Below are 26,639 nucleotides of genomic sequence, written 5' to 3'. Positions count from 1 at the left end.
CTCGTCGAGATATGAATTTCGGCATACCAAATAAGGGGTCTAGGACGAATATTTCGTGGTGTTACATAAACTTTTGGAGAGACAATATGTAGCATGGGATAAAAATGTGGTTCTCTACACAGAAACCATTATATATTAGGCAGTAGGCCCCTTATCTAGCAAACACTTTATTGCAATTTACATCAGAGGAAAGGTCAGTAGTTTTTTCCATATGTAGACTACATTGCGAATGAAAATATCGACCAAAAATAAAATTTTTATATTTTTCATACAAAAGTAAAGGTCCATTTCACCCGCTAAAGAATATCAGATCATCATTCAAAATTGTAGGCATCTTTTTCGACCTATACTCTTACCCGGTGCAAAATTTCGTGACTATTGATGTATAATTGCGACTTCTAGCGAGTTTATTATTACACTACAAACAAATAACGGAATATATTAGGCTGTAACTCTGTTATCTGATCATGCACACCAACATAATTGGCATCAATTGAAAGGTCAAGCGTTCCACTTTCAAGTATATCTCACTTGTCCGGAATGTCACTTCCAGGAATTAAGATATAAGCTGTATATTAAAAATGTTCACAATTTTCACACAAAAGTTTTGGTCCATTTAACCCTCTAAATATTATCCGATCGCCATCTCAAATTGCAAGCTTCTCCTTTGTGATATACTCGTACCTTATTTAAAATTACGCGTTGATCGGACTATTATTGAGACCTACAGAGCCGCTAGAAAATTGGATAAATATTATGTTTTTGGTCCATTTCACCCGCTAAATATTTCACGATCATCACCAATAAGAATAGGGATCTATTCTGATCTGAACCCGACCTCCATACAAAATTTCGTGACAATCGGTCCATAATTGCGGCCTGGAGCGTGTTTACAATTTATAATGGACAGACGGACGGACGGACGGACGGACACACATCTCAAAATCGCTTTATCTCGTCGAGATATGAAGATTGGTATACCACATTGGGGGTCTCTGACGAATATTTCGCGGTGTTACATGAATTTTTACCAAAACAAACTTATAATACCCTTTTCCACATTGTGGTATAGGGTATAAATATTTAAAATTATTTATTGGAAAACAAGCGTCGTTCGTGAAAAATAGTTTTAGAATGAAAAATATATGTATACAAAATTAAAAATATCCTTAAACAAAAGTCTAAGGCTTCTTAGTTTCAATTTAAAAACAAATTTAAACTTTCAAGATGTGGGAAAACCCCTACAATATTATCGAGTTTCATATTTACAACTGAATTAATTCTGAAGAAATTGCTTAAATTAAATCAATTATTTGCAATTTGCAAATATTTATTTTAATTGCTTCATTTTAAACTTTGAAGTCACAATAACAATAAACATGCAAATATTTCATTTTAATTGCATCAGTTTTTAACATTAATGTCACAAACAAACCACAAACGTCAACAAACAGCAATCCACCGCAGAAAACACAATACCTAACATGCCTATCATAACAACAAAATCGCACTCAATAAATAAATATTTATTCATTCAATTCTACGACTACACATTTTCATTTCAATTTACAAACTTGAGACTACTTCTCGGTACGTTTAATAATTTCTTACGTACATTTTTTACATTTCTCCCATTTCCATTTTCCCCCTATCTTTGCAGGCGCAAGGATAGCAGTGCTTTACAACGTTCTGCTAGCATTGATTCATTTGCCGAAGTGGTATGGAGTGATTCACCAAGACCATCACTTGAAATACCCCGACCGGTTGTGGCACCCTTCAGTAAACGCCCCTCGGCCAGTAGCCTGTATAGCAATTGCAGTACTTCGTCACAAAGTGCCCAATTGAATATCAATGAACTGAGTGTATGTGGCGGAATGTCGGCGGCCGGTGGTATTGCAGGGACTGGAAATGTTGGCATGACATCCAGCACTGTAATCGGCAGTTGTGGTAATGTAGGTGCTGCTGCAATGGTCGGAATTACAACGAGTGCCAATAACCGGCGTGAGAGTCTGCTGAGTCCATCGTCCACCCGTCGCAATAAGCTGTCAAGAATTATAAATGGTAAGTCAAAGCAAGTGAAAAATTCTATCATAACTTTAGGTACGATGGAAAACATGTGTAATTTTATATGAAGAAGAAGGGGGAAGAAATATTAAAAAAAATATTTAAACAAATAATTTTATGATATATATGTTATAAAATATAGGCTTACCCCCATTATTATAAGTAATCTTTTGTTATAGTTTGGATTTACCGAACAGATTTATAGCGTTCCGGTTATCTTAAAGTTAAAAGTGATAATTGAATTTCAAGCAGTAGCCTCTTGGAAAGAACTTTCAATTTAAAAATTATATTTTTAATGCCTCCAAATTGGTTTATTTTACGATTTCAAATCCATCAGATAGTAATAGAACACATGTAATAATGGCCCTTAGAATGTTTGGCCTAATGTCCAAGACCGTAAACCTGAACTAATCTGATCTTCAAATCAAATATAAAGTGCTCATCTCGTCGAATTGTGCTTGACAACTTTGAGATACAAAACCTGTAAAATATTTGTGAAAATTTGGGAAGATTATTAAAAGTTGTTTTCTGAAATGCTTAAGACGATTTACAGATAATTGTTAGAAATTCGGAATTTAACATTTTAAAATTATGTGAGAAGTAATAAAACATAAAAAAGGTTATGTAGATTTAAACATATTAAGATAAATAAAAGTAAGTATATATGTATGTATATAAAACACAAAATTAGCCTACATTGAATCGATGGAATGGTTCAAATGATGATGATCGGAACGAATTTTCACCACTTCTTTTAAAGTAATGCAAAAGATCCCGTAAAAATATGTCATCGCATGGAACCAACCATCCCCATCAAATACTGCTGGGTTGTTATTGCAAATAAAACAGTACATCAAAATTGAACTTTTTTTAAAATTACAAGAAACCCCGCACAGATTATGAAAGTAGACCGAAAAAAGAAGACACGACGACGTAAACTTTCAAAACGCCGAAAAAAAGTTTACGTCGGGAAGTAACCTAAAAAGGCGTGACAAGTTCCGCCCATTTCTACAGGTTTTGAAATATTCGACATCAGATTCCTTGGAATCCTTGTATTTTAGGTATAAAGTGTCTTTGGCAATATTACTGACAACAATGCGGTTTATCTTTTTATGAAAAAATTAACCCTCAGTCAATTTTATCAGAGCAGGAGCTGCTGCCATCATTATAGTATTTAGGACCATGCCAAAATCATGGATGTTAGGACCCGTATGTTAGATATATTCACTGGACAATAGCCGTAGACTATCCCCGCATTTTCACATACAATATCAGGAACCTATGACTTATCCTGATGACGTTATTTTAGTTTATAGTACTAAAATACGTAATTTTCAAAGTCCGATCTGGGTTATCAATATTTTCCCTATATATATTCACCATAGCCCAGCGAAAAGTTTGCCTCCAAAGAGGCAGTTAAATGATATGTACAAGTGATTTGGAAGTGCATCAAATTATGCATTTTCACTCATGATTTTTACAAGGGAGTGACCCCGGAAAGAGGCACTCCATTGCATCGCATTTTAACTGACCCTTTGGCATTGCATTTGAACTGAACCTTTGGCACTGCATTTTAACTGACCCCTTGGCATTGCATTTTAACTGACCCTTTGGGTTAGAATGGGAGGCAGTCCAGAGCACGTGTTTTGAATAACAAAATAAAATGCATTTATTATTTGTGTAAAACAAATACCTTTATTAAATTAACACAAATTATGAAAATTCTCTACTGAATTCAATCGCAAACATGTGTGTTTCCACCGCTCTTCATTTAATCCAAGCTTAAGTGCTTTTGCTTCATCTGCTAAATGGGTTTGATATTGTCTTCCCATCACCAGTTAAGATTTCGACATGTACTCCAACAGCACTCCATTGGGAAATTTCCTTCTCGTGAGTTACCGGAACAATGTTCACAAATTAAATATTATTTAGTTTGTATTAACAAATGTTTGGAAATATTAACACGATTATCTCTTTTTGGAAATGTATTCCGCTGCCTGTAGAGATGTACAAACTGATTTATGTACATGTAGGGATCTCTAACAACTGCTAATAAAATGTAGTGAACGGAGTGCCTTTTTCACTACTCCGTTTGCACTGCATCCGGATGCTGTTAAATTGTGAGGAATTGGTGTGCCTTTTTCACGACTCCGTTGAACTGCCTCTGGATGTTGTTAAAATGTGACAAATGGATGTGTTTCTTTGGATTGCATCCAAATGCGGTTAAAATGTGAGGAATAGGGTTATGACTTTTTGACATTTTTCCTCAAAAATGATTTCCTGTAGCAGGGATGAATGAACTTTTGCCTGTTAATCACTATGCTATCGTTTATTCTATTGAATATAAAAAAAGTTCACGCACAAACAGATTTTAAAAAAATAATTTTTTGAAAAAACATATGAAATGAAAAAAAATTTTTTTTTCAAAAAATTATTTTTTGTTGCACGAATGAATAAATATAAGCCTTCTAATAACTAAAATAACGTTTATTTCATTCAAATATTAAAAAAGTCGCAAAAAAAAGTCACTTTGAAAAAATTTTAAATTTTTTGTTTTTTGTTAAAAAATTATATTTTTGAATAAAAGCGTTTACGACATTTTTACGATTCTCAGAATTGAAGAAAAATAGTGAGAAATAAATTTTATGTCATTTTAATTATCTCATGTGGCTCTAAAATTTATTATCAGGTATATATCTGTTTTCAGTAACTTCAAAAAATTGTCCATAATTTTGATAAATTCAAATTTTAAAATCATTTTGTGCGTGAGGTTTTTTCACCGAATCACCTTATAATTAAGATTTTATGTAATCTTATGGTAAAATTCATCACGCTATGATACAGGGATATGAGGTTGTAAAAAAGTCATAACCCTAGTGAGGAATGGAGTACCTTTTTCACCACTCCGTTTGAACTGCATAAAAACATGCCGTGAAAGAACTAGTCTACATTGCACTACTTCCAATTTATTTTGCTGGGTAGATATTTCAAAAACTGTTTGAATCGAGCACACATAATCTTCTGAAAGAATTTATTATGAAAAACATCAATAAAATATAGTTTGTGACCGCAGATAACGAAAATGCGAATAAAAACAGTAGATATGGTCCTAAATCATATTTAAAAAGCGACAGCTTCTGGAGATGTTAAATATTATAGCTACAAATTTCTTTTGTTCAGAGACTCATAATGAAATTTGTTTTGGAACAAATTTTAGGAGATTTTGACTCAGTATGGAATACATTTTAATTAAGAGTCTAAAAGTTTAACAAATAATTTCTACCCATAATATCTAATTTTGTAACGTCATATTCTTAACGAAGTATTTTACTTATGTCACTTTCATGCATAAACTCGAAAAAAGAACAAAACAAATTTATTCAAAAAATATTTGGGTGTTTTGTAGGCAAATTTGATGTATATATTTTCTGGATATATATTGTAAATACATATTTCATTTATTCGGTGACATATATTAAAATTTGATGGAAAATATTTGTGTCTTTGACGTCTTCTATCTAGAATGAAGTTTTGTGGGACAAAACTTAATAAACTCAGATAAGGTACAACATTAACCCTAAAACGTGATTTTACTTTTGGCATATTCCTGGCGTTTAGGTACGATTTAGAGTTTTTGTGTATTCAAATAGTAAAATTTTATGACAAATAATTTTGTAGAATATTTTGATCTAGTACGATAACATTTTAAAGGGGTTTTTAAACGTTTTTGAAAAAAGGGACCAAAAAGACCCGTTTAGTGACTCGCATGAGGGTTAATTTTTCATAAATAGATACCCCGCATTGTTGTCAGTTATATTGCCAAAGACACTTTATACCTAAAATGCAAGGATTCCAAGGAATCTGATGTCGAATATTTCAAAACCTGTAGAAATGGGCGGAATTTGCCCAGCCTATTTAGGTTACTTCCCGACGTAAACTTTCAAAACGCCGATACACGTGTCTTCTTTTTTTCGGTCCTCTTTCATAATCTGGCCGAATTATCTTGTAATTATTTTTTGTGTTGTACAGTGTAATTGTCCGCTCTTGCCTACGTGACGATATTACAGCAATCATTATTCCCTTTTTCAACAACAAAGGATTCCAGGTTCGAACCCCGAGTGTGGCGATATTTTTTTTTTTTTTTTTTTTTTTTTTTTAATAAAATACTTGAGACTTTCTCTGAAACTTTTATTCAGAAAACACCCAGAACACAGGGTCGAAAGCCTTTAATAATACCATATCAAATTCAAAATATCATAAATGGATTTATGTACATCTGCAATTCTTTTTCGTATTTTTACCAAAAATAACTCAGAATTTGTATTTGGGGACTACCGAGTGGAATCGGAAACATTTGAAAAATTTGGTTTTTGATTTCCTTTATTTTTTTAATTAAATAAAAGGTGTGCTTTTACTCCCAGATAATGGAGTTTCTAACGAATAACAGAGGTAATGAAAAAAATACCAACACTTCATTTCTATCCCGGATAATGGAGGTTCCCGGATAATCGATTGACGGATAATCGAGGTTCGACTGTAATTGGCCTCTATTGTCTACGTGACGATATTACAGCAATCATTATTCCCTATTTCAACAACAAAGGATTCCAGGTTCGAATCCCGAGTGTGGCGATATTTTTTTTTTATAAAATACTTGAGACTTTCTCTGAAACTTTTATTCAGAAAACACCCAGAACGCAGGGTCGAAAGCCTTTAATAATACCATATCAAATTCAAAATATCATAAATGGATTTATGTACATCTGCAATTCTTTTTCGTATTTTTTACCAAAAATAACTCAGAATTTGTATTTGGGGACTACCGAGTGGAATCGGAAACATTTGAAAAATGTGGTTTTTAATTTCCTTTATTTTTTTTTTAATTAAATGGAAGGTGTGCTTTTACTCCCAGATAATGGAGTTTCTAACGAATAACAGAGGTAATGAAAAAAATACCAACACTTCATTTCTATCCCGGATAATCGATTGACGGATAATTGAGGTTCGACTGTAATTGGCCTCTCTTGTCTTCGTGACGATATAACGGCAATCATTATTCCCTATTTCAACAACAAAGGATTCCAGGTTCGAATCCCGAGTGAGGCGATATTTTTTTAAATAAAATGCTTGATACTTTCTCGGATACTTTTATTCAGAAAACACCCAGGACGCAGGGTCGAAAGCCTTTAATAATATCATATCAAGTTCAAAATATCATAAATGGATTTACATCGGCAATTCTTTTTCGTATTTTTACCTGAAATAACTCAGAATTTGTATTTGGGAACTACCGAGTGAAGTCGGAAACTTTTGAAAAATGTGGTTTTTGATTTCCTTATTTTTTTGTTTTTGTGCTGCTCCTCAGCAACACATTTCAGTACATTTTCAGATTTTTTCTTTGCTACTGGTTTCGGAGTTTGTGCGCTTTGAAACAGTCGAATTCTATAAAAAATATGTGCAAAGAAATACTTATAACTTCATTTATATTTGGTCCAAATAGAAGATTTTTTTTGTATTTTTTGTTTTTATCAGCTAAAATAAAAAATATAAAAAAATTGCACAGTGGGATTGGGTGCAATATTCGCGATTTAATATTTAAAAAAATTGGTTTTAATTATTAAATCGCAAAAATTGCATCCAAGCCCAACGTTTTTATAGAATTCTACTGTTAGCCAAAAAAGAAATCTGCAAATATACTGAAATGTTTTGCTAAGGAGCAGGATCAACGCAGCCACTTTTTTTCAAATTGTCCGATTTCACTTAGAAATCCCCATATATTTTCCTTGTTTTATTCATTACATATTTAAATTAGAAAAGCATTTTAGGAGGTATTACTTAAAAAATTTTAAAGAAAAGCGTAATATTAGTTTTCCTATAAATAGTCTCTTTTGCGGTTTCACTCAGTCCTGACTAATAATCGGGTATGTTCTGAGACACACTCCACCTCTTACTTCACGCCTCAAGCATTTTGTTCACCCTATTTACGTTTATTATACCCTCCACCATAATATGGAGGGCATAATTAAATTTGTCATTCCGTTTGTAACACATCGAAATATTCATCGGAGACCATATAAGTGTGTATATTCTTGATCAGGGTAAAATTCTAAGTCGATATAACAATGTCCGTTAGGTATTGCAAATGGGCTATATCGGTCCACGTTTTGATATAGACCCCATAGAACGGTACCACCCGATTTTCGGTATTTTGAAGGTTGTGGCCTCTATATTCTTCCGAAATTGCTGAAATTTGGTACTCGTTGGGGTATACAACTTTCCCCCAGAAATTTTTTGGTATAGGTCCACGCCTTCGTATAGCCCGCATTAGCACGATACCTCCGGAATTCCGGTATTTAGAAGTTTGTGGCATCAATATCCCACCGAAATGAATGAAATTTGTTATTTAGTCTTCCATGGGGTTATAAAATATTCCAGAATTTAATTATCAGGGTAGGTCTACGTCTTCCTATATCCGCCATAGAAGCGTACCTCTTGATTTTCGGTATTTTGAAGGTTTTAGCCACCACATTACGAGTATCTTTACCGAAATATCAGAAATTTTGTATTTAGCCTTCTTTGAGCCTTTGACGTTTTGATATAGCCCCCATAGAACGGTTCCTCCCGAATTTAAGTATTTTGAAGGTTAGCCTCCAAGAAATTCGCAAAAAATGTTAGCAAATTGGGTGAACAAAATGTTGGAGGAGTGAAGTGAGAGGTGAAGTGTGTCTCAGAACATACCTTAATAATTGTTCCACAAACATCCCGGGCGGCATAGCATACATATAAATTAGCTAAATCACAAATTATATATGTATATATGGTAAATTTCAAATTTCCTTTACAATTCCATCGAAAAAAAATTAAAATTTTTTTTTACAAGCACATTCACGATTTTTGGTACATGGGTTAAGAAAAAAATCGTGGTTTCAAATCTGTTCGCGTTCACAAAATTGGATGCTGCGCCCAAAAGTTATGGGGGGTTTTATTCCCTTATTAAGAAAAAATATTTAAAAATTCCCTTTGTGTTGTAATACCAAAATGTATATATAAATCGGTAACAACATTTAATATCTATCCGTAGACGCCTGAATATTTGCTAAATTTATTTTAATTTTCGCGGAAAATCAAAAAATAATGAAGGAATCTTGGAGTAAATTTTATTTATTCTAACTCAGAGTCCATAAAATTCTCTAAAAAAATAAATTAAAAATACGTACAGAATCTAGGCAATGTCCAGAAAAATGTGAGATCAAAATTTTATAGATTAGGATTTTAAATTGCATATTGCAGCTACAACAAAAACAAAAGTTTATTGTTGGAACATTATTTCAAGAATATAATTTTTGGTTTAATACGAAAAATTTGAGAACATTTTTTGGGAGTTATTCTACTATTTCGCTAAATTTCCAAACAAAACCTGAATTATTTTGCTAAAACCTCTTCAAGGAAAATAGTTTATCATCGTGAAAGTATATTTGCTTAGTGTGCTAAGCCCTAGAACTAGGAAATAAAGAGTGATATTGATATTACAATCAAAGAAAAAACATAAAAGTTAAAAACCGTGTAACGCTCGAAATAGTTAAAATCAGTTGAGGCGCATGTGCTTTTCGCATAGAGCGTGTGCATCTCTGTCAATATGTTTGCATTTTTCCATGTTTCATTCAGCGACGAAAGTGTGCCATCAATTGCATCTTACTACACCAAAATGCTTCATGTGGGTAAAAATAACGCGATGTTCATATGATTATAAGGCGCATCCGATTTCAGTGACCCCCTGTTAAAAATGCGTCAATAAGACAAATTTTATACAGATTCGTCAAGAACCGCGGATGTGCTACCAGATTCTATTTTTGGTTAAATACGAATACTACTCCCGAATCTCTGTAATTTATGTCACACCTTTTTGGCAAATATTATAATAGCGTATAAAGGATTCCATTTATGTAAAAAATTTTAAGGGAAATCGCGGTTTAGTATGCGGATTAGTCAGAATAAAATTTTGCTTATTTTCCTATTTTCAGGGTATCTATATCAGCGGTTTTAGTGGATGGATTCGATCGCGGTAGGGCTCATTAAATCCGGTGCGGAAAAAAACTAAAATCACGCGGGGTTCAAGGGTACCTGAGTCACAGTTGTAAATTTTGAAGCCAAAAAATAGGTTTTTAAAGAAAATTTACGCACCAAAAATTCGACTTTGGACTCCTATTACTAGGCAGCTGTACGGAGCACACTCATGAGACATACATCAAACGACGTGGAATCACGAGTTCTACAATCCAATAAATAGTTCAGGTCATTATCTGGTTGCGCCCTCCAATTATAAGAAAAATTCAAAAAACCCCGATTTCAAAACTTCAAAATGTCAGCATCGATTTAAGGGGGATGCACTGTATATATCGAGAAGTCATACATAAGAACCATGTTGCCCAAGGGGTATTCTTAAATTCTTTCTTTGAGCTCAGGTCTGAATTTTCCCTGGTTTGACCAGAAATCAAGAAAAAACACAAAAAAAAGTTGCTAACTTCAACACATTTTTACCCATTTTTTTATATTACCACCAACGCAGCTTCCACGAAAATTATTTGTTATGGTCCACATTATGAGATCGTGGCTAAAACACTTCAATTAGTATAAATATATTCATATTTTATAAAATATATTAACAGTTCGCGACTTATTAAATGGTGAACCTCAACTTCAACGATTGTAAAACATTTTTGAATATTACCATATATATTTTTTGTTCGTTTAATTCTTATTTTTGGTGTTTATTTCTGATTGTAATGTTTTAATGCAATCTTTAATCAGAAATAACTGCAAATTTACATAGTTCTCTTTATTTTCTTAATTTAGGAAACATTCTTAAATGACGTTGATATTTTAAAGTCTTGAAATAAGAAATGAAACATCAAGAAATACGAAATATAGTTCGACCTTCAATTTAAAAAATCTTTTTTACTGCTTCGGTGATTTACATCCCTATACAATGAGTACAATGGGAATTAAACCCCTAGTTCGAATGAATCCAGGTTCGAATCCCAGGGGGCACAAATTATTTTTTAATACTTGTTTTTAATTTTTTTTATTCATACCTACATAAACTATAGAAAGATAAAATTATATTACTGTCTGTTTCAGCTATCAACAAAGCTTAAACTTCCCAGCAAACCAAATGTCGGATGTCCGACTTATCGGAACAATTTCGGAAGCAAAATCGTTCATATTTCGTATCGATTTCTATACGATTTTTCGTAGGGGAATTCGTTCAGATTTCGTTCCGATTTCGGAGAAAATGTCGGAAGTAAATTTCCCTTCGAATATGCTAATGTTTTTCTTCCGATTTCATTACGAATTCGGATCGATATGTCGGAAACAAATTTCCCTTCGCACAACAACCACCTTTTGTATATATTCAACAAGCAACATTTTAATTTGTTGTCGAAAAACAAAATGGTTTGTTATAATATTCGCATATACATTTTTTAAATATTATAAATATAAATGCAACATATAATAATTCAAGCTAGTGCTGATAGACTCAACATATTCGTACACAAAGTTTACATTGATCTACTATAACTACAAAAATGATAACAGTGAAAATCATTAGAATATCTTTGAAATTATAATCTTCCAATAAAAAACAACATAACAAAGAAAATTTATCAATAAAAGAGAGGCATCAAAGATAAATTTTTTCCTTCGATAACCATACGAAATTATTCCAAAATCGTTACGAAAGTTCGGAAGGTGCCTCAGATTTTCATACGACATTATTCCGAAATCGTTCAGAAATCTGTACGAAAATTCTGAGGAAAAAATTCGCATTCCGAATTTCCCAAGGATTTTCTTCCGATTTCGTTGCGAATTCTGACCGAAATCGATCCGATTTCGCTCCGACATTTCGTTCCGAAATTATGTCAACCACTTCATACAACTTTCGTTAAGATATCGTTACGATTTCGGATCAGATATCGGACGTAACGTCCGAATTTTGTTCCGATTTCGTTACGATATCGGTACGATTGGTTTGCTGGGTTTATATTGCAATGTAAGGTATTATTTGTATTTTGTACAGCTCTACCTTTTTCATCTTGTTCTCGAGAGATCGTGGGTTCAAATCCCATGTCAGTCAACATTTTTTATTTCATTTTATATCCTCCACCATAGTGAAGAGGGTATATTTAGTTTGTCCAGGTTGGCCGAGGTTTTGGTATAGCCGATTTTCGGTATATTGAGGATTATAGCTAAACTTTTTGGCCAAACTACCTGTAATTTAACATTTGAGGTTCCCAGTGGTCACAACATAGATCCATGTTTTATTATATCCGCATATAACGGTACCTCCCGATTTTCAATATTTTGGGGAATTTAGCTAAAATTTTTTGACCGAACTACCTGTAATTTGACGTTCGGGGTTCCCAGTGGTCACAAAACTACTCCAATAAAAATCGTCAACATAGGTCTAGGTTTTGGTATATCCCCCATATAACGGTACCTCCCGATTTTGGGGATTTTAGCTAAATTTTTTGACCGAGCAACCTGTATTGCATTGTTCTCGATAGATCGTCGGTTCAAATCCCACGTCAGTCAACATTTTTCAGTTTGTTTTTGCCGTTTGTAACGCCTTGAAATATACATTTGCGAGTCGCAAATTGCGACCCTATAAAGTATATAAATATTCTTGATCAGGATAAAATTCTGAGTGGATTTAGGCAAGTCCTTCTGTCCGTCTGTTGTAATCACCATAGGGACGTCAAGTGCGAAGATGGACTATATCGGCCAACGTTTTGGTGTAGCCCACATTTATCGGTACCCCCCGATTTTCAGTTTTTTTTTTATTTTAGTTACATTTTTCGACCGAACTACCTGTAATTTGACGTTTGGGGTTCCCAGTGGTCACAAAAATACTCCAACAAAAATTGTCAACATAGGTCCAGGTTTTGGTATAGCCCCCATATAACGGTATCTCCCGATTTTCGGTATTTTAAGAATTTTAGCTATATTTTTAGCTATTAAAACTAACTAACAGATTACATATAAACAGATTACATATAAACATATACATACATATTGACAGATTACATATAAACAAAAAACCGGTTTAAAACATTTTTTTCTTAAGAAACACATTGGCCCACGGGAATGACAACAAAATAGGGACACGACTAAAATGTCTCAAAATCATAATTTAAAAAAAGGCTTTTACCTCCAAAAAAGACTAAATACCAAATTTCAGCCATTTTGGTGGGTTGCTGTGGCCACAACCTTAAAAATACCGAAAATCGGAAGGTACCGTTCTATGGGGGCTATATAAAGGCGTGAACCTATACCGACAAGTTTCTCGGAGAAAGTTTTATACCCGCAACGAAGACTATGTACCAAATTTCAGCCATTACGGTTTGATAATGAGGCTAAAACCTTAAAAATACCGAAAATCGGGAGGTACCGTTCTAGGGGGGCTATATGAAGGCGTGAACCTATACCGACTAATTTCATATAGAACATTTCTTTCCCCAAATGAAGAACAAATTTCAGCCATTTCGCTGGTATATTAAGGCCACAACCTTCAAGGCGCGGACCTATACCGAGAAATTTCATATGGAACGTCTAATACCCCAAATGAAAATCAAATTTTGGTCAGGTCATATAGCCCTCATAGAACGGTACCTCCCGATTTTCGGTATTTTGACCATAATAATACATCTAAATGGCTGAAATTTAAAATTTGATTTTCATTTGGGGTATTAGACGTTCCATATGAAATTTCTCGGTATAGGTCCGCGCCTATCTATACCGACAAATTTCTGGGCGAAATTTGTATACCCCCAACGAAGACTAAGTACCAAATTTCAGCCATTTCGATGTGATAATGAGGCTAAAACCATGCCGTTCGTTGGTATTGTTGAGATTACGAAGTTTTTCGGCAAATCACACACACACACACACGACACGAACGCAAAGAGAGAGCAAATGTTTTGATTTGTAGCTCGCGTGCATACAAACTAACTAACACACTGTCATAAATTGCTAATGTTTTTAATACTTTCACATTATTGCCTTCCGTCTTCTTGCTCGGCATAGGGCTAAAACCTTCAAAATACCGAAAATCGGGTCCGATATAATTTGCAATACCAAACATCCTAGGAGTAATAGAAACTTCTATACCAAATTACAAAGCTCTATCTTAAAAATTGCGGACTGAAGGGCAGACGTAGAATTTTACCCTGATCAAGAAAGGATCTCCGATAAATATTTCGATGAGTTACAAACGGAATGACAAATTTAATTATACGAGCACCCTCCATATTGTGGTGGAGGATATAAAAAGAATAGATATATTTTTCCTTCATGCCAATTTTTAATAAAGGTTGTAGGATCGAATCCCAGGAGGGGCAAAGTTTCTTGTGTTTCTTTTTTCTATTTCGAATTTTTTATTGCAATTTTATTTTTTTATGTATTATTGTAAGAATAAGACTTTCTCTCCCCTTATTTAATTCGCATTGTTATTTGCTGTTTTTTTTATTTTTTTTTTGTACCATTTCTGGGTTAAAATTAATAAAACAAATTTGCCATTGCGTAACAAGAATGTTTTGGAAATCTATGTATAAAAAGAAGAAGATAGTTATCAAAGCAAGTCACTCTATTTTGCAAAGTATAAAGATGGGGGATGAATACAAAAGTTCTTAAACTAGAAAATGCATTCATTCATCGATTCATAGGGCAAAAATACAGTGGCGTAGGGCGTTGCTTACATTAATTTGGATGTTCTTTAAAATACTTCTGGAGATATCAATTTAATACAATAATCCTAGATGTCATTGGTTTTTCTTTCTAAGAGAATCACACACAAAACTACAAATTTCTAAATGCTTGTCGTTCCCTAGAGAAACCATTTTCTACGCCACTGTTCCGCAAATGATAAAATTCGAAAATAGAGCACATAAAGTAAACATAAGTAGCAGAAACTTTCGATAAGTGGATGAATGAATACTTAAAGAAAGTGTGCTTTCTATATGGGTACTAAAATATTACATGAGACGACTCCTTCCCCCCTGTGTTCTATTTCATTGATGTTTATGAATAATTCAATTCACTTAATGTTAATATAACTTCTTAATATTGCCTGCAAACTTATACAAGTTTTTTTTGCGTTTGATATTGAATATCGGAAAAAGGCATCACCCACACTTCATGATTGATAAATGGATGGAAAGATTGAGAAAGACGCAGGTCACTCATACATAAATACACATGGCTGCATATATACATTTTAATCTAACTACACGCAGAGAAAAAAATATGTTTGATCCAACAATATTCCAAGAGCAAAATATGTATTGTTAACATATTGTTGGATTCCTCATGTAGTATTGTAAATCCAAAAATAGTTTGTGTCAACTGAACAATATTTCTCTCTTTTCTTCGAAAATTTGTTTCTCTTCTCTCGCTATTCGATGCCGTGTTGAAAAAACAATTTTGGTGAGTTGTGGTGTGTTTGTATGACATGCTGCCTTTACCTTTGTTTTTGTGTGTATGTACTTGTGAGACTCTTGTTTTTATTTGTTTCTGTTTTGCTTCATTCTTCTTTCCTTTTCATGTTTGTTATGGTGTTTAATTATTCCTTATGTTGTGGTGGGTTCTTGTGGCTTTTTGTTTGTCTTTGTTGTCAGCCAATGCAGCAAACCATGTATTGTGTTCATCAATGATTGCAATATTATACGCGACATTTATATCCAAGTTATGCGAAAAGTGTATATGAGAAGTATATGCACTCAAATCAAAAATTTCTGGGCTGGTTTTCTGTATTGACAATACTTTTTGTAAACAAAATTAGATTATGATAGTTCCTACAATCGGTATTGTTAACGATTTTAACAATATTGCGGAAATTCGAAAGTTGTTTTTGTTTTCTATGTTTGGAACAAAAGATGGTATTTTTGGATTTGGATTACAATGTTTGAACAAAACAAATACATTTTTGGAACCAAAACATATATGTTTGTTCCAACAAAAGCGAAAAATATTTTTTCTCTGCGTGTACTTAAAATAAAAGATTTTGTTATATATAAATGATATTAGAATTAATTACGTTAAGTATTTGGGAGATAGTACACGGGAAGCTATATATACATAAACATTGTATTTGCTGTTATATTTAACAAAATCCAACTAATGCGGCCTACGCTCTCGAAATTGACAAGGTGTCTTTAAAGCGAAAACGTATCCGCATAATGATTGAATACGTCGTTGGTCTTATAGAAGAACAAACAAATAAAAAATGCGTTCAGAACTTCTTATATCCTCCACCTTGAAATATTCTGAATTAAAATGGGGAAATTTTCAAATATTCATAACATATTTTGAAGTAATAGTGTCTTAAACACCAAAAATACAATAGAATCTCGATAATTCGTAATCTAAGGGACCGGCAATTTTATACGAATTATCGAGGATTTCGAATTAGCGAGGTTAAAATGCGAAGGAAATGGTTTCAAGGGCTTCAGTGGGAAAAATGCAGATCTAGCGTGCAGAAAATAAATAAGTCGATGTTTTATTGTATGTTTATACATAATTATGATAAGAATAGATTTCGATTGACAATTTTACTTACATAATTTATTGATATATTTGGCCGATTTGTATTATTTATATATTTTTTGATATAACTCCCATAGGGCGCATTATCCAACTGAAATGGCTGAAATTTGGCATTTAGTCTTTGTTGGGGGTATACAATATTCCGACAAAGAATTGTCGGTCCAGGTCCACTTTTTGATATGGCCCCCGTAGGAAGGTAGCACCCGATTTTAGAGTTGCGTCGTTCATGAACGAACCGGCTCAAAGGAACGATTCCGTGAAAAGAACGAACGGATCCGTATCCAGCTCATTCTTTTACATATATCGTTCATTTAGATCCCCGATGGACGAGTCATTGCTGCTTACAAAATTAGCAACATTGGTTTTGCAGTCAAACTCTAAACAAACGCTGCGTTAGCGGAAGCAGCACAAATTTCCACACAAAACAAACAATGATTCAGAGAGCTACTCTCGCTCAGTAACTCACCTCATTCAGTAGCACATCTCGGTCATATCTTTCTTTTGCATCATTCGTTCATCTGGTTCTTTCATATCAAAACCACCACTACTACGTTCAGAAACAAAACCACCCCCATTAGCACACAAACAAGCAACTAACACAACAGTTGTGTCATTCGTGAACGAACATTTTCAAAAGAACGATTCGGTGAAAAGAACGACGGAGTCATATGCAGCAGAGAACGAACGACTTCAAAAGAAAATAAAACAGTCAAATGTATTGTTGAACGAAAAAGAGCCAACGAACGAAGTAAATGACCCGGATCTTTTTGGTGAACGGAATGAAAAAGATCGATCCGCTCAATGAACGAGATTGCCCAACACTACCCGATTTTGGCACCCGCAGTTTTGTAACGATCAAAAGTCGTAGCCTCGTTTTTGACTACAATCAGTATTTTATTTATTTCGTATTTCCATTACAATAATAAAATACTTAAATTATTTGAATTAACGGAAAAATGGATCATCTAGTGGCAATGCGAGGCACTAACCATCAGCAAAACAAACATGGGTAACCCTGGCGGCAATTACCGGAATTACCAAACGTCATCACACAATCAGTTGTGTTGCTGTGCTGTGTGTGTGTGGGCCTGCCCCCAACAGGTATAAAAGGAGGCTGCAAACAGACACTCGGGGCAGTCGTCTGTTGATGGCTGGTGTGCTAAGTGGGGTTTACAACGTTCCCTTGGCAAATTGTAGATGTAGTTTATTAGTATTTCTGTGGAGTTGAGTGGGGTTTATAACGTTGCCCTCGGCTAAACAGAAAATAGTAGTGTTGTTGTTTAGAGTCAAGTGGGGTTTACAACGTGCCCTTGGCTTTAGACATATTATTTGTGGAGTGGTTGGAGTCAAGTGGGGGATTACCGTGCCCTTGGCCCCAGACATATTTGTGAACGTCTGAGTGTGTGTTTAGAGTCAGGAGGGGGATTGCCGTGCCCCTGGCTTTAGACATATTTGTGGAACGTGTGTGTGTGTGTTTAGAGTCAGGAGGGGGATTGCCGTGCCCCTGGCTTTAGACATCGGTGTGTGTGGGTGTTCGAAGTCAAGTGGGGGATTGCCGTGCCCTTGGCTTCAGACATATTTGTGGAACGTGTGTGTGCGTTTAGAGTCAGGTGGGGGATTGCCGTGCCCCTGGCTTTAGACCTATTTGTGTAGTGTGTGTGTTTACAGTCAAGTGGGGGATTGCCGTGCCCTTGGCTTCCGACGTATATACAACTGTAGTTCCGTGTCAACGTTCTTTGGCTTCTGCTGTGCCAAAAAGGTTATCAGTATTCATCGGGACGCTGCCGTGCCAAAGCCGCTGCCAACTATTCTGCCGTTAACATTGATCGGACCGCTACTGTGCCAAAGCCGCTGCCAACTATTCATCATCATAATAATGCTCAATACAGTGTTGTGTAAAGTGTATTTTTTTAATAATAAATAAAAGATTGTTTATAACGTTTTAAAGAAAAATAAACTGTGTGCCTTCTCTCTCTCTAATGCCCCATAACAAATAAATTCTTGTGACGACCCTGGCCCCGCTGAACCTACCCCAGCTTCAAAGTAAATAATACGTCGTCACAGTTTCCAACTGAAATGGCTGAAATTTGGTATTTAGTCTTCGTTGGGGATATAAAATATTCTAACGGAGAATTGTCGGCAAAGGTCCACTTTTTGATATAGCCCCCATAGGAAGGTACCCCCTGATTTTCGGTATTTTTAAAATTTCACCCACACCATCCAAACGAAATGGCTGAAATCTGATTTGAATATACATAATTTATGGTGAAGGGTGTAATAACAAAACAAAAACTTTTATTTAACAGTTTGTTTGGAGACGCATCACTGCATTAATTTTCCTACTTCCACCCGTATCGTTGAAACCGTAGGAAGGACTTTTTCATTTTCTAATTTCTTATCTGCTATGTCGTGATCAATTCCAAGTGATATTTGATTTTATTTATCAAAATGTTTTCCATAATCGTAGTTTTATCTTACAAAAAGCTTAGTTCCCGAATTGTTATATTTCGAAAAAATTGCTATAAAACCAAAAGTCGCAGGAAGTCACAGGAAAAAGATTACATAAAAAATTAAAAAAAATAATTAAATCTGAATTGAAGAATTTAGAAAAAAAGGTCATCGTTAACACTGTAAAAAATATCAATTTGAAATGTACCGTTATTCCGTTCTGACTATTTCTAATTATTACATATGCCATTGAGTACAGTCAACACTGTAGTTCAATACTGTACTAGCGTTTCATAGATTCCTTCAAGTCCATTTTTTGATTTTCTGCACGCTTAATTGGTATTTTTCCCACTGTTCGACAGCTTATGTGAATTTTCGATTTATCGCGGTACGAATTATCGCGATTCAGATTAATTACAATGTTGGCTTAGGCAAAAATTTAGTTTAACTGTATGTATGTTAGTTACTAAGACTACAATTTGGCCAATTTCGAGTGCGGATCCGCACTCTGACTTTTACGATATTGGTAAAAAAAATTGGATGATTAGCAACAAAAAAAATGGTGATCACAACGTTCTCCCCGACAGCCTATCTGTATTACGATACATACCGTCCAAGCGAAGCCTAACGGCTCAGACCGGTACATTTTTTTTTTTATTTGTCATGGAGACACTGAGACAACTTTTTTGAGGCAGATTGGAAAAGCCCCGTGAGGCAAATTGAGACAACATTTCTGTAACTTTTTTGAGTCAAGGGGACAGTAATTTGTATGAACGCCCATCGGGCCAACTTAAGCACAATTAAGGGATGTCCACAACCTTTTCAGCGGGGAGAACAGGACCGCCAACTTTACAACGTTTAAATGTTAACTATAAGCAAAGTTTCTTAGAAAATTGTATTTGAGAATTATAAAAGTGTACAACTTTTTCCATGTAATTGCAGAAGCAGCAAGAATAAAATAAAAAAAACAACATACAGAATGTTGTTAGATTTCCCGTTGTAAAATGGAACTATGAATAGAGTACTAAATTAACTTTCTGTTCTTTAATTTTTGTAACGATGTTAAAACAGATTGGCAAAATATGTACAGTTGCGTTCAAAATAATAGGAGTGCCCATACGCAAAATGGAAAGGTCCAAAAAACATGGTTAAACTTCTCCATTTTGCCCAATTCTGTATTTGTTTAACATTGTTAGCATCCCAACTGTAAATTCATTAGCAGAAATGTGGCAATTTGTTTTAAATTATTTACTGTTTACACCAACATTATAAATCGCCTTCAACTTTTTTGTTCAAAAAAATAGGAGTGTGGAAGAAAGAGGACAATAAAAATATATTTAGTTGAGTTTACAACCAAAACTGTAAATATTTTAGTTAATAGTAGTAAATTCAATAAATTTGAAGTTTGTTTGAAAACAAAAATCCTTTGGGGGTACCCAAAAACAGGATATTGTCCTTGTGGCTATTTTTCCCATAAATTGAGCAATTATTGGTCAATTAAATGGATTTTATAGGCAAAAACTTTAGTGATTAGAGTTCTTTAACACTCTGGATGTTACATCGAACAATATATAATGATTATTATTCCATTAATTTGTGTATTTTGATCCTTGAGCCCCAGTTAAGTCAATTTCCATTAGACTTTTATGTATGGATCGGCTAAAAAAGCATATCTATAAGGCATTTATTCCTCCACCAAATAATATTTTGAGGTCCTTAGGATGTAAGCTTTGTGTTCACAAACAATTTCGCTTCTATTCAAAAAATTGTTAAAATGTGATACCTTGAAATGTGGTTATACCCCATTTTGTGATAGGCAGACTTTGACTACACTAAGTTTGGTATACATCGTACTATATTTTTCTACATAAACTTACGTTTTTCATTCAAAAATACTTCATTTTTATTAATTCCATTAGAAAACTGTGATTTATACGATTCAAAACCTAATAAACGTATTCGTAGGGCAACTTCAAAAGTATTTCTTTAAAGTTTGCTTTTTAAGAAAGCGTGTAAAATAATGTATCATATCTGCCAATCATCCAATTTTTCAAATATGAAAAAACGAATTATTCTGGGGGGAGATAAGATGTTGAAGGCCTCAAAACATTCTTTGGTCGAGGAATAAATGCCTTATAGATACGCTTTTTTGGCCGATCCTTACATAAAGGGGTAGTGGAAATTGACTTATCCTGGGCTCAAGGATCCAAATACCCAACTTAATGGGGTACTAGTCATTATATATTGTTAGATGTAACAGTCAGAGAGTTAAAGAACTCCAATCTCTAAAGGTTTTGCCTATAAAATGCATTGAATTGCTCAATAATTGCTCAATTTATAGGAAAAGTCGCCACAAGGACAATATCCGGTTTTTGGCTACCACCAAACAATTTTTGTTTTCAAACAAACTTCAAATTTATTGAATTTACTACTATTAACTAAAATATTTACAGTTTTGGTTGTAAACTCAACTAAATATATTTTTATTGTCCTTTTTCTTCCACACTCCTATTTTTTTGAACAAAAAATTTGAAGGCGATTTATAATGTTGGTGTAAACAGTTAATAATTTAAAACAAATTACCATATTTCTGCTAATGAATTAACAGTTGGGATGCCAACAATCTTAAAAAAATGCAGAATTGGCAAACATTTAGAAGTTTAACCATGCTTTTTTGGACCATTCCATTTTGTGTATGGGCACTCCTATTATTTTGAACACAGCTGTATATGATTCCTACAACATTAAAATACATATTTTTAAGTTTTTGCCTTGAAATTTCAGTAGGCATCTCAACGGGAGAAGAAGAACATTTGTATTAAATTAGACAATATTTCTAAATTTGTCTAGAACTGTAATTAGTAATAGAAGAGTGATTGACATTTATTAAAATGAAACGTATGTGATTAAAAATAGATCGTGAATATAATATCTAAGGGTTACCCAATCGCCAAAATTGTTTACATTCCAAAGGTTGTTTCAAATTGAGATATGGGGTAAATTAGAAACAATAGTTGGCCACGATTGGAATCTATCTCATATATGTAATTAACAGATCAAAATCAAATAAAACGCATTTTACATTTAACATGTTTTACAAAACATGCATCATTTAAGTGGTCAATTCCATGCAATATCTGTAAAATAAATGACGTAAACTCCCAAAACTACTGTTTTAAGAGCAAGTGTAAAATGCTTATAAAACAATGATGAACAAAATAATATGTGTGACTGTAGTATTTGTGCCATGAATCGACGCTAGAGTACTGCTTTGTTCATAGCTGGTATAAAACTGTGCGGCAACAAAAAAAAAAGAAAATGACAAGGAAAACTGAGCAGATTATGGAAGTAGAGCTAAAAATATGAAACACGTGTATCGGCGTTTTTAAAGTTTACGTCGAGAAGTAACCTTAGTTTTTTGGAATCCTTGCATTTTAGGTATATAGTGTCTCTGGCAACTTTATTCAGGAGGATTTTTTTTTAGTATATACCCTCATGCGGTTCACCAAAGGGGTCTTTTTGGTCCTTTTTCGAAACTCGTTAAAAAAACACCTTTAAAATGTGATCATATCGAATCAAAATATTCTAAATTTTTTTTTTAAATTTTTCTATTGGTGTCTGATGTGTAGACATCGGATTTTGCATATTTTTTATTAATAAAGATACGAAAATTCTGATTGGACCAAAATTCGTTTTGAAGAAAACTGAATGCAATGACAGGCTCATATTTTTTATTTTTTTGCATATTTGCATATTTTGCATATGCACAAAATATGCAAAATATGCAAAAAATATGCAAAATATGCAACTAATTTTTTGACGAAAATCGTCAAATTAAATTTGGAAAGTCATCAAAAAGTGTTCTATATTAAGTTTATTGCCGTTAAACGTCGATTTCATAGCAGATTATCATGTTATTATTTATTATTCCGCCACAGCAATAAATCTGGACTAAAAGACTTAGAAAATTTCATATAACCCAGCCTTCTTATTACAACATAAGTTGCTTTCTACTACAAATTTGTTCAAAAACTCAATCAGAAATGTCAAAATGAACGTATCCAAATATGTTGATAGTTTCTGCTCGGCCAAATTGTCTGATAGAATAACAAATGAGGTAGAAATTAAGACTATGACAATATTGAATATTACATAAAATCTATCATATTTTACTAAAAAGATATAACATATAAAACATATACAGGGCAATCATGAATATTTCCCTCCGAATTTTCCGCACGGAAAATAATTTTAGAAAGTGAAACTCTTTTAAAATCAATATTTGTTAAAAGTTGAAAGCTACTAGATTCGCTTCATGATTGCATATTCTAGTCGAATCGACAAAAATATTCCCTTTTTGGGCATAAATATGGAAAAAAATTGTGAAATTTGGGAAAGGAAACAAATTATGCACGGAATTTTTATTCATGATTGCACTGATAACTATATTTTAATACCCTAAGGGTATTATGTCTTAGTGAATGAGTTTGCAACATGCAAAAGGAAACGAAATAGACCCACAGTTCCTTTTGATGATCTGCATAGATTCGCATTTATCCATCTGGCCAGGTCTTTCTGAAAACAAAGTACAGGTCACATTTATATACCAAATCGCATTAAAATTTGAGATTTTTTTGGCCCTAGGGCGACCCCTGTTTATTTTGGTAAGAATCGATTCAGATTTGGATATTGCACCCATATGTCCCGGTCCGCACTAGAGTGATTTCATTGAAAAAATTGCGTGAAATTATGCGTCTTTAGATCGACCTGCATGTTAGAGTAAAATCATAAAATTGCTGTAGTGGGGAATTCGATTTACGAACACCTAATTTCATGAAATTTTTTAATGAAATTCACGCTAGTGTGGACCGGGATTATATACAGTATAATCTCGATAATCCCTACACCACAGGTTTCGGCGGTGTCCGAATTATCAAATTGTCCGGATTAACGAATAGTAAAGAAAATAAATTATTTTCTATGCTCTAAGTCTTAAAAATAGTGAGATTTTTCTATACGACAATCCATACATTTTTATTGGCGTTGCCCGTATTTGTTCCTTTCCTTACTTTTACCAATTTACCATGCAACAAGACTCAATGTTCCCAAATTTAAGAAAACGTAAATCAGATTGTGAAAGTAAAGCCAGAAATATGACGTTTTTAAAGTATACATCAGGATGTAAGCAAAACACTGGACAAGTGTGAAATTTCATTTTTTTTTTTTTTTGAAAATTAAGATTCCTTGAAATCTTTGCCTTTTAGGTGTATAGTGCCTTTGGCAACTTTAATGACAATATTGAGGCGAATATTTTTCTTAATATATTTATTTATATCCTAGACAACAAGACCAATTTTTACAGCAACTCCTCCATTAAACAACTGTCCAAATTCGAAACATTTGTAATAATTAGTTCAAATTATCGAGTACACGGTCAGGTATAAGTTAATTAATTGTATATTTTCTTTTCGACTGTGTAATCAAAATTGTTTTCCTGTAGCAGGAATGAAAGAACTATATTTTTTTAGCATTCCAAATGCTTTTCTAGCAGAAATATGTGAGTGGTTTTGCCATGTTAAAGATAATTCCAAAGGTTTGACTTATTTTACCACTACCACGCTATTGTGTGGTTTGTCTGAGTGATGTCATTTTGCACTAATCATTTGGTGCTCTTCGCATCAATTTTAACTACATCCCACTTTAAATAAAACTTGTTGTTTTTAAAAATTTGAAAACAACAAAACACGAGATTTAGCTGAAATTATTTTACAACAATAAAATAATACACATCTCAACAAAACTGCCAAAAGTGAATCTAAAAATAATGCATTACTTTTCGCCGAGGAGTGAACATTTCCCAATTCTGCATTAAGCGGTTGTATGCTTACAATATACATATAAAATTAAGTATTTTTAGTGCATTAAACTAAAACCATTTTTCCAAAAGAAGTAAATGGTTCTTTAGTACTTTTTCCCATTTTGCGCTAAAAAGCGAACCCTTTTTCCAAAATCTAGGAAAAATTGCGATTTTATCTAAACAAAAATAACTCTAGCTCCTTTGTTTTTCTGCTAGACAATTTTGGCCGATTAGAAACTATCACCATATTTGGACATGTTGATTTTGACATTTCTGATTGAGTTTTTGAAATTTTCCATTATCTATCTACATTTGTATAGGAAGCAAATTATGTTATAATAGGAATGCTGGGTTATTTGACACCTTGTGAAAACTGATTTAAGTCTTGTTAGTCTAGATTTATTGCTGTGGCGGAATATCTGGAGAGTCTCAATAACATAATAATCTGCAAAACACTATGTTAAGCGTCAAAAAACGTAATTTAAAGTGTTTTTTTGATGATTTTCCAAATTTAATTGACGATTTTTGTCAAAAAAACACTTGCATATTTAGCATATTTTGCATATTTTTTGCATATATTTTGCATATTTTTTTCATATATTTTGCATATTTTTTGCATATTTTTTGCATATTTTTGATATGACCCCAAATATCGAAAATTTGACCCTCAAAACGCCTAGATCCAAAATTTGAGTCCAATCGGATAAGAAATAAAAAACATGCTAAAATCCGATGTCTACTGATGTGTCACAAAATATGTAAATCTTATATAATCGCCAGCAAATCTCTAAAAACAAACACAAGTTTTAGGGTTAAAGTCGTACTTCATCTGAGTTTATTTAGAATTGACCCATAAAACATAATTTTGGAGGTATGACGTCAAAGACAAAAATATTCTCCATCAAATTTCACTATAGGTCACCAAAGAAATGAAATATATATTTACATTTGGTCTGTTCCAGAACTGCAAGATTCTACTAATTTTTACCGATAACATAAAGGAAAAAATGTTATCGTGGTAAAAAAATAGTAGCTTCTTGCAGGTTCTGGAACAGAGCAATTATGTATCATGAAAATGTCAGTATCAATTCCCAGTAGAAAGTGTCTTGAAGACAACATTGACGAATCGTTTAAGACAATGCTATATCCCTGAAGACACCTTGCAGACATCAATGGGAAATCATCGACGAAATTTTCACACAAATGTCCCAGTATTCCTGTAAGACAACGTGAGCGACAGGGTAAGCGAAGCTGTCACTGACGACAACTTCGATGACTAGACTCCCTACTTTTCGTTGATGACATTTTCGATGACTAAAACCCCCATATTTCGTTGGCGACTGTTCCACTGACTCTGTCCTGCTATTAGTCATTCATGACCCAAATAAAGACAATTCCATTTATATTGCCATGTGTCAAATTTTTATTATATTATAAAATAACATATTTTTACAAATTTTATCTTAAAAGAATAATACTTAGCTCACATATGTTCTGCAAGCCATCATTTTCTTACTCCTCGCCGCACTTCTCACTTCAGCCGACCTAAGGGGGGATCCTTTTATTTATGAATTCTGCAAAAAGAAAATAACATCAACGATTTTTGTAACTACCACCTAATATATTCTAAAATCATACCACCAAGCGTCATATTGGGATTTTCAAATTT

At 33.5% G+C, this 26,639-nt stretch overlaps 1 protein-coding gene across 8 annotated transcripts in view; it reads left to right on the top strand.

Annotated features, from left to right (window-relative positions):
- Positions 1 to 26,639, top strand: part of wake (ankyrin repeat and fibronectin type III domain containing protein wide awake) — a 785,047-nt gene that overhangs the window by 528,012 nt on the left and 230,396 nt on the right. For all 8 annotated transcript variants that reach the window (XM_073958968.1, XM_073958961.1, XM_073958969.1 and 5 more), the window contains one exon: positions 1,661 to 2,061. In XM_073958968.1, coding sequence (XP_073815069.1) covers positions 1,661 to 2,061 — 401 coding nt within the window. The remainder of the gene's footprint in view (positions 1 to 1,660; positions 2,062 to 26,639) is intronic.

Source organism: Musca autumnalis, unplaced genomic scaffold, assembly GCF_047663935.1.
Source record: "Musca autumnalis isolate F117 unplaced genomic scaffold, ASM4766393v1 scaffold_1, whole genome shotgun sequence".
NCBI classification, from domain to species: Eukaryota; Metazoa; Arthropoda; class Insecta; order Diptera; family Muscidae; genus Musca; species Musca autumnalis.
Note: the sequence above shows the minus strand (reverse complement) of the source record. Positions and strands in the feature narration are given on the sequence as shown.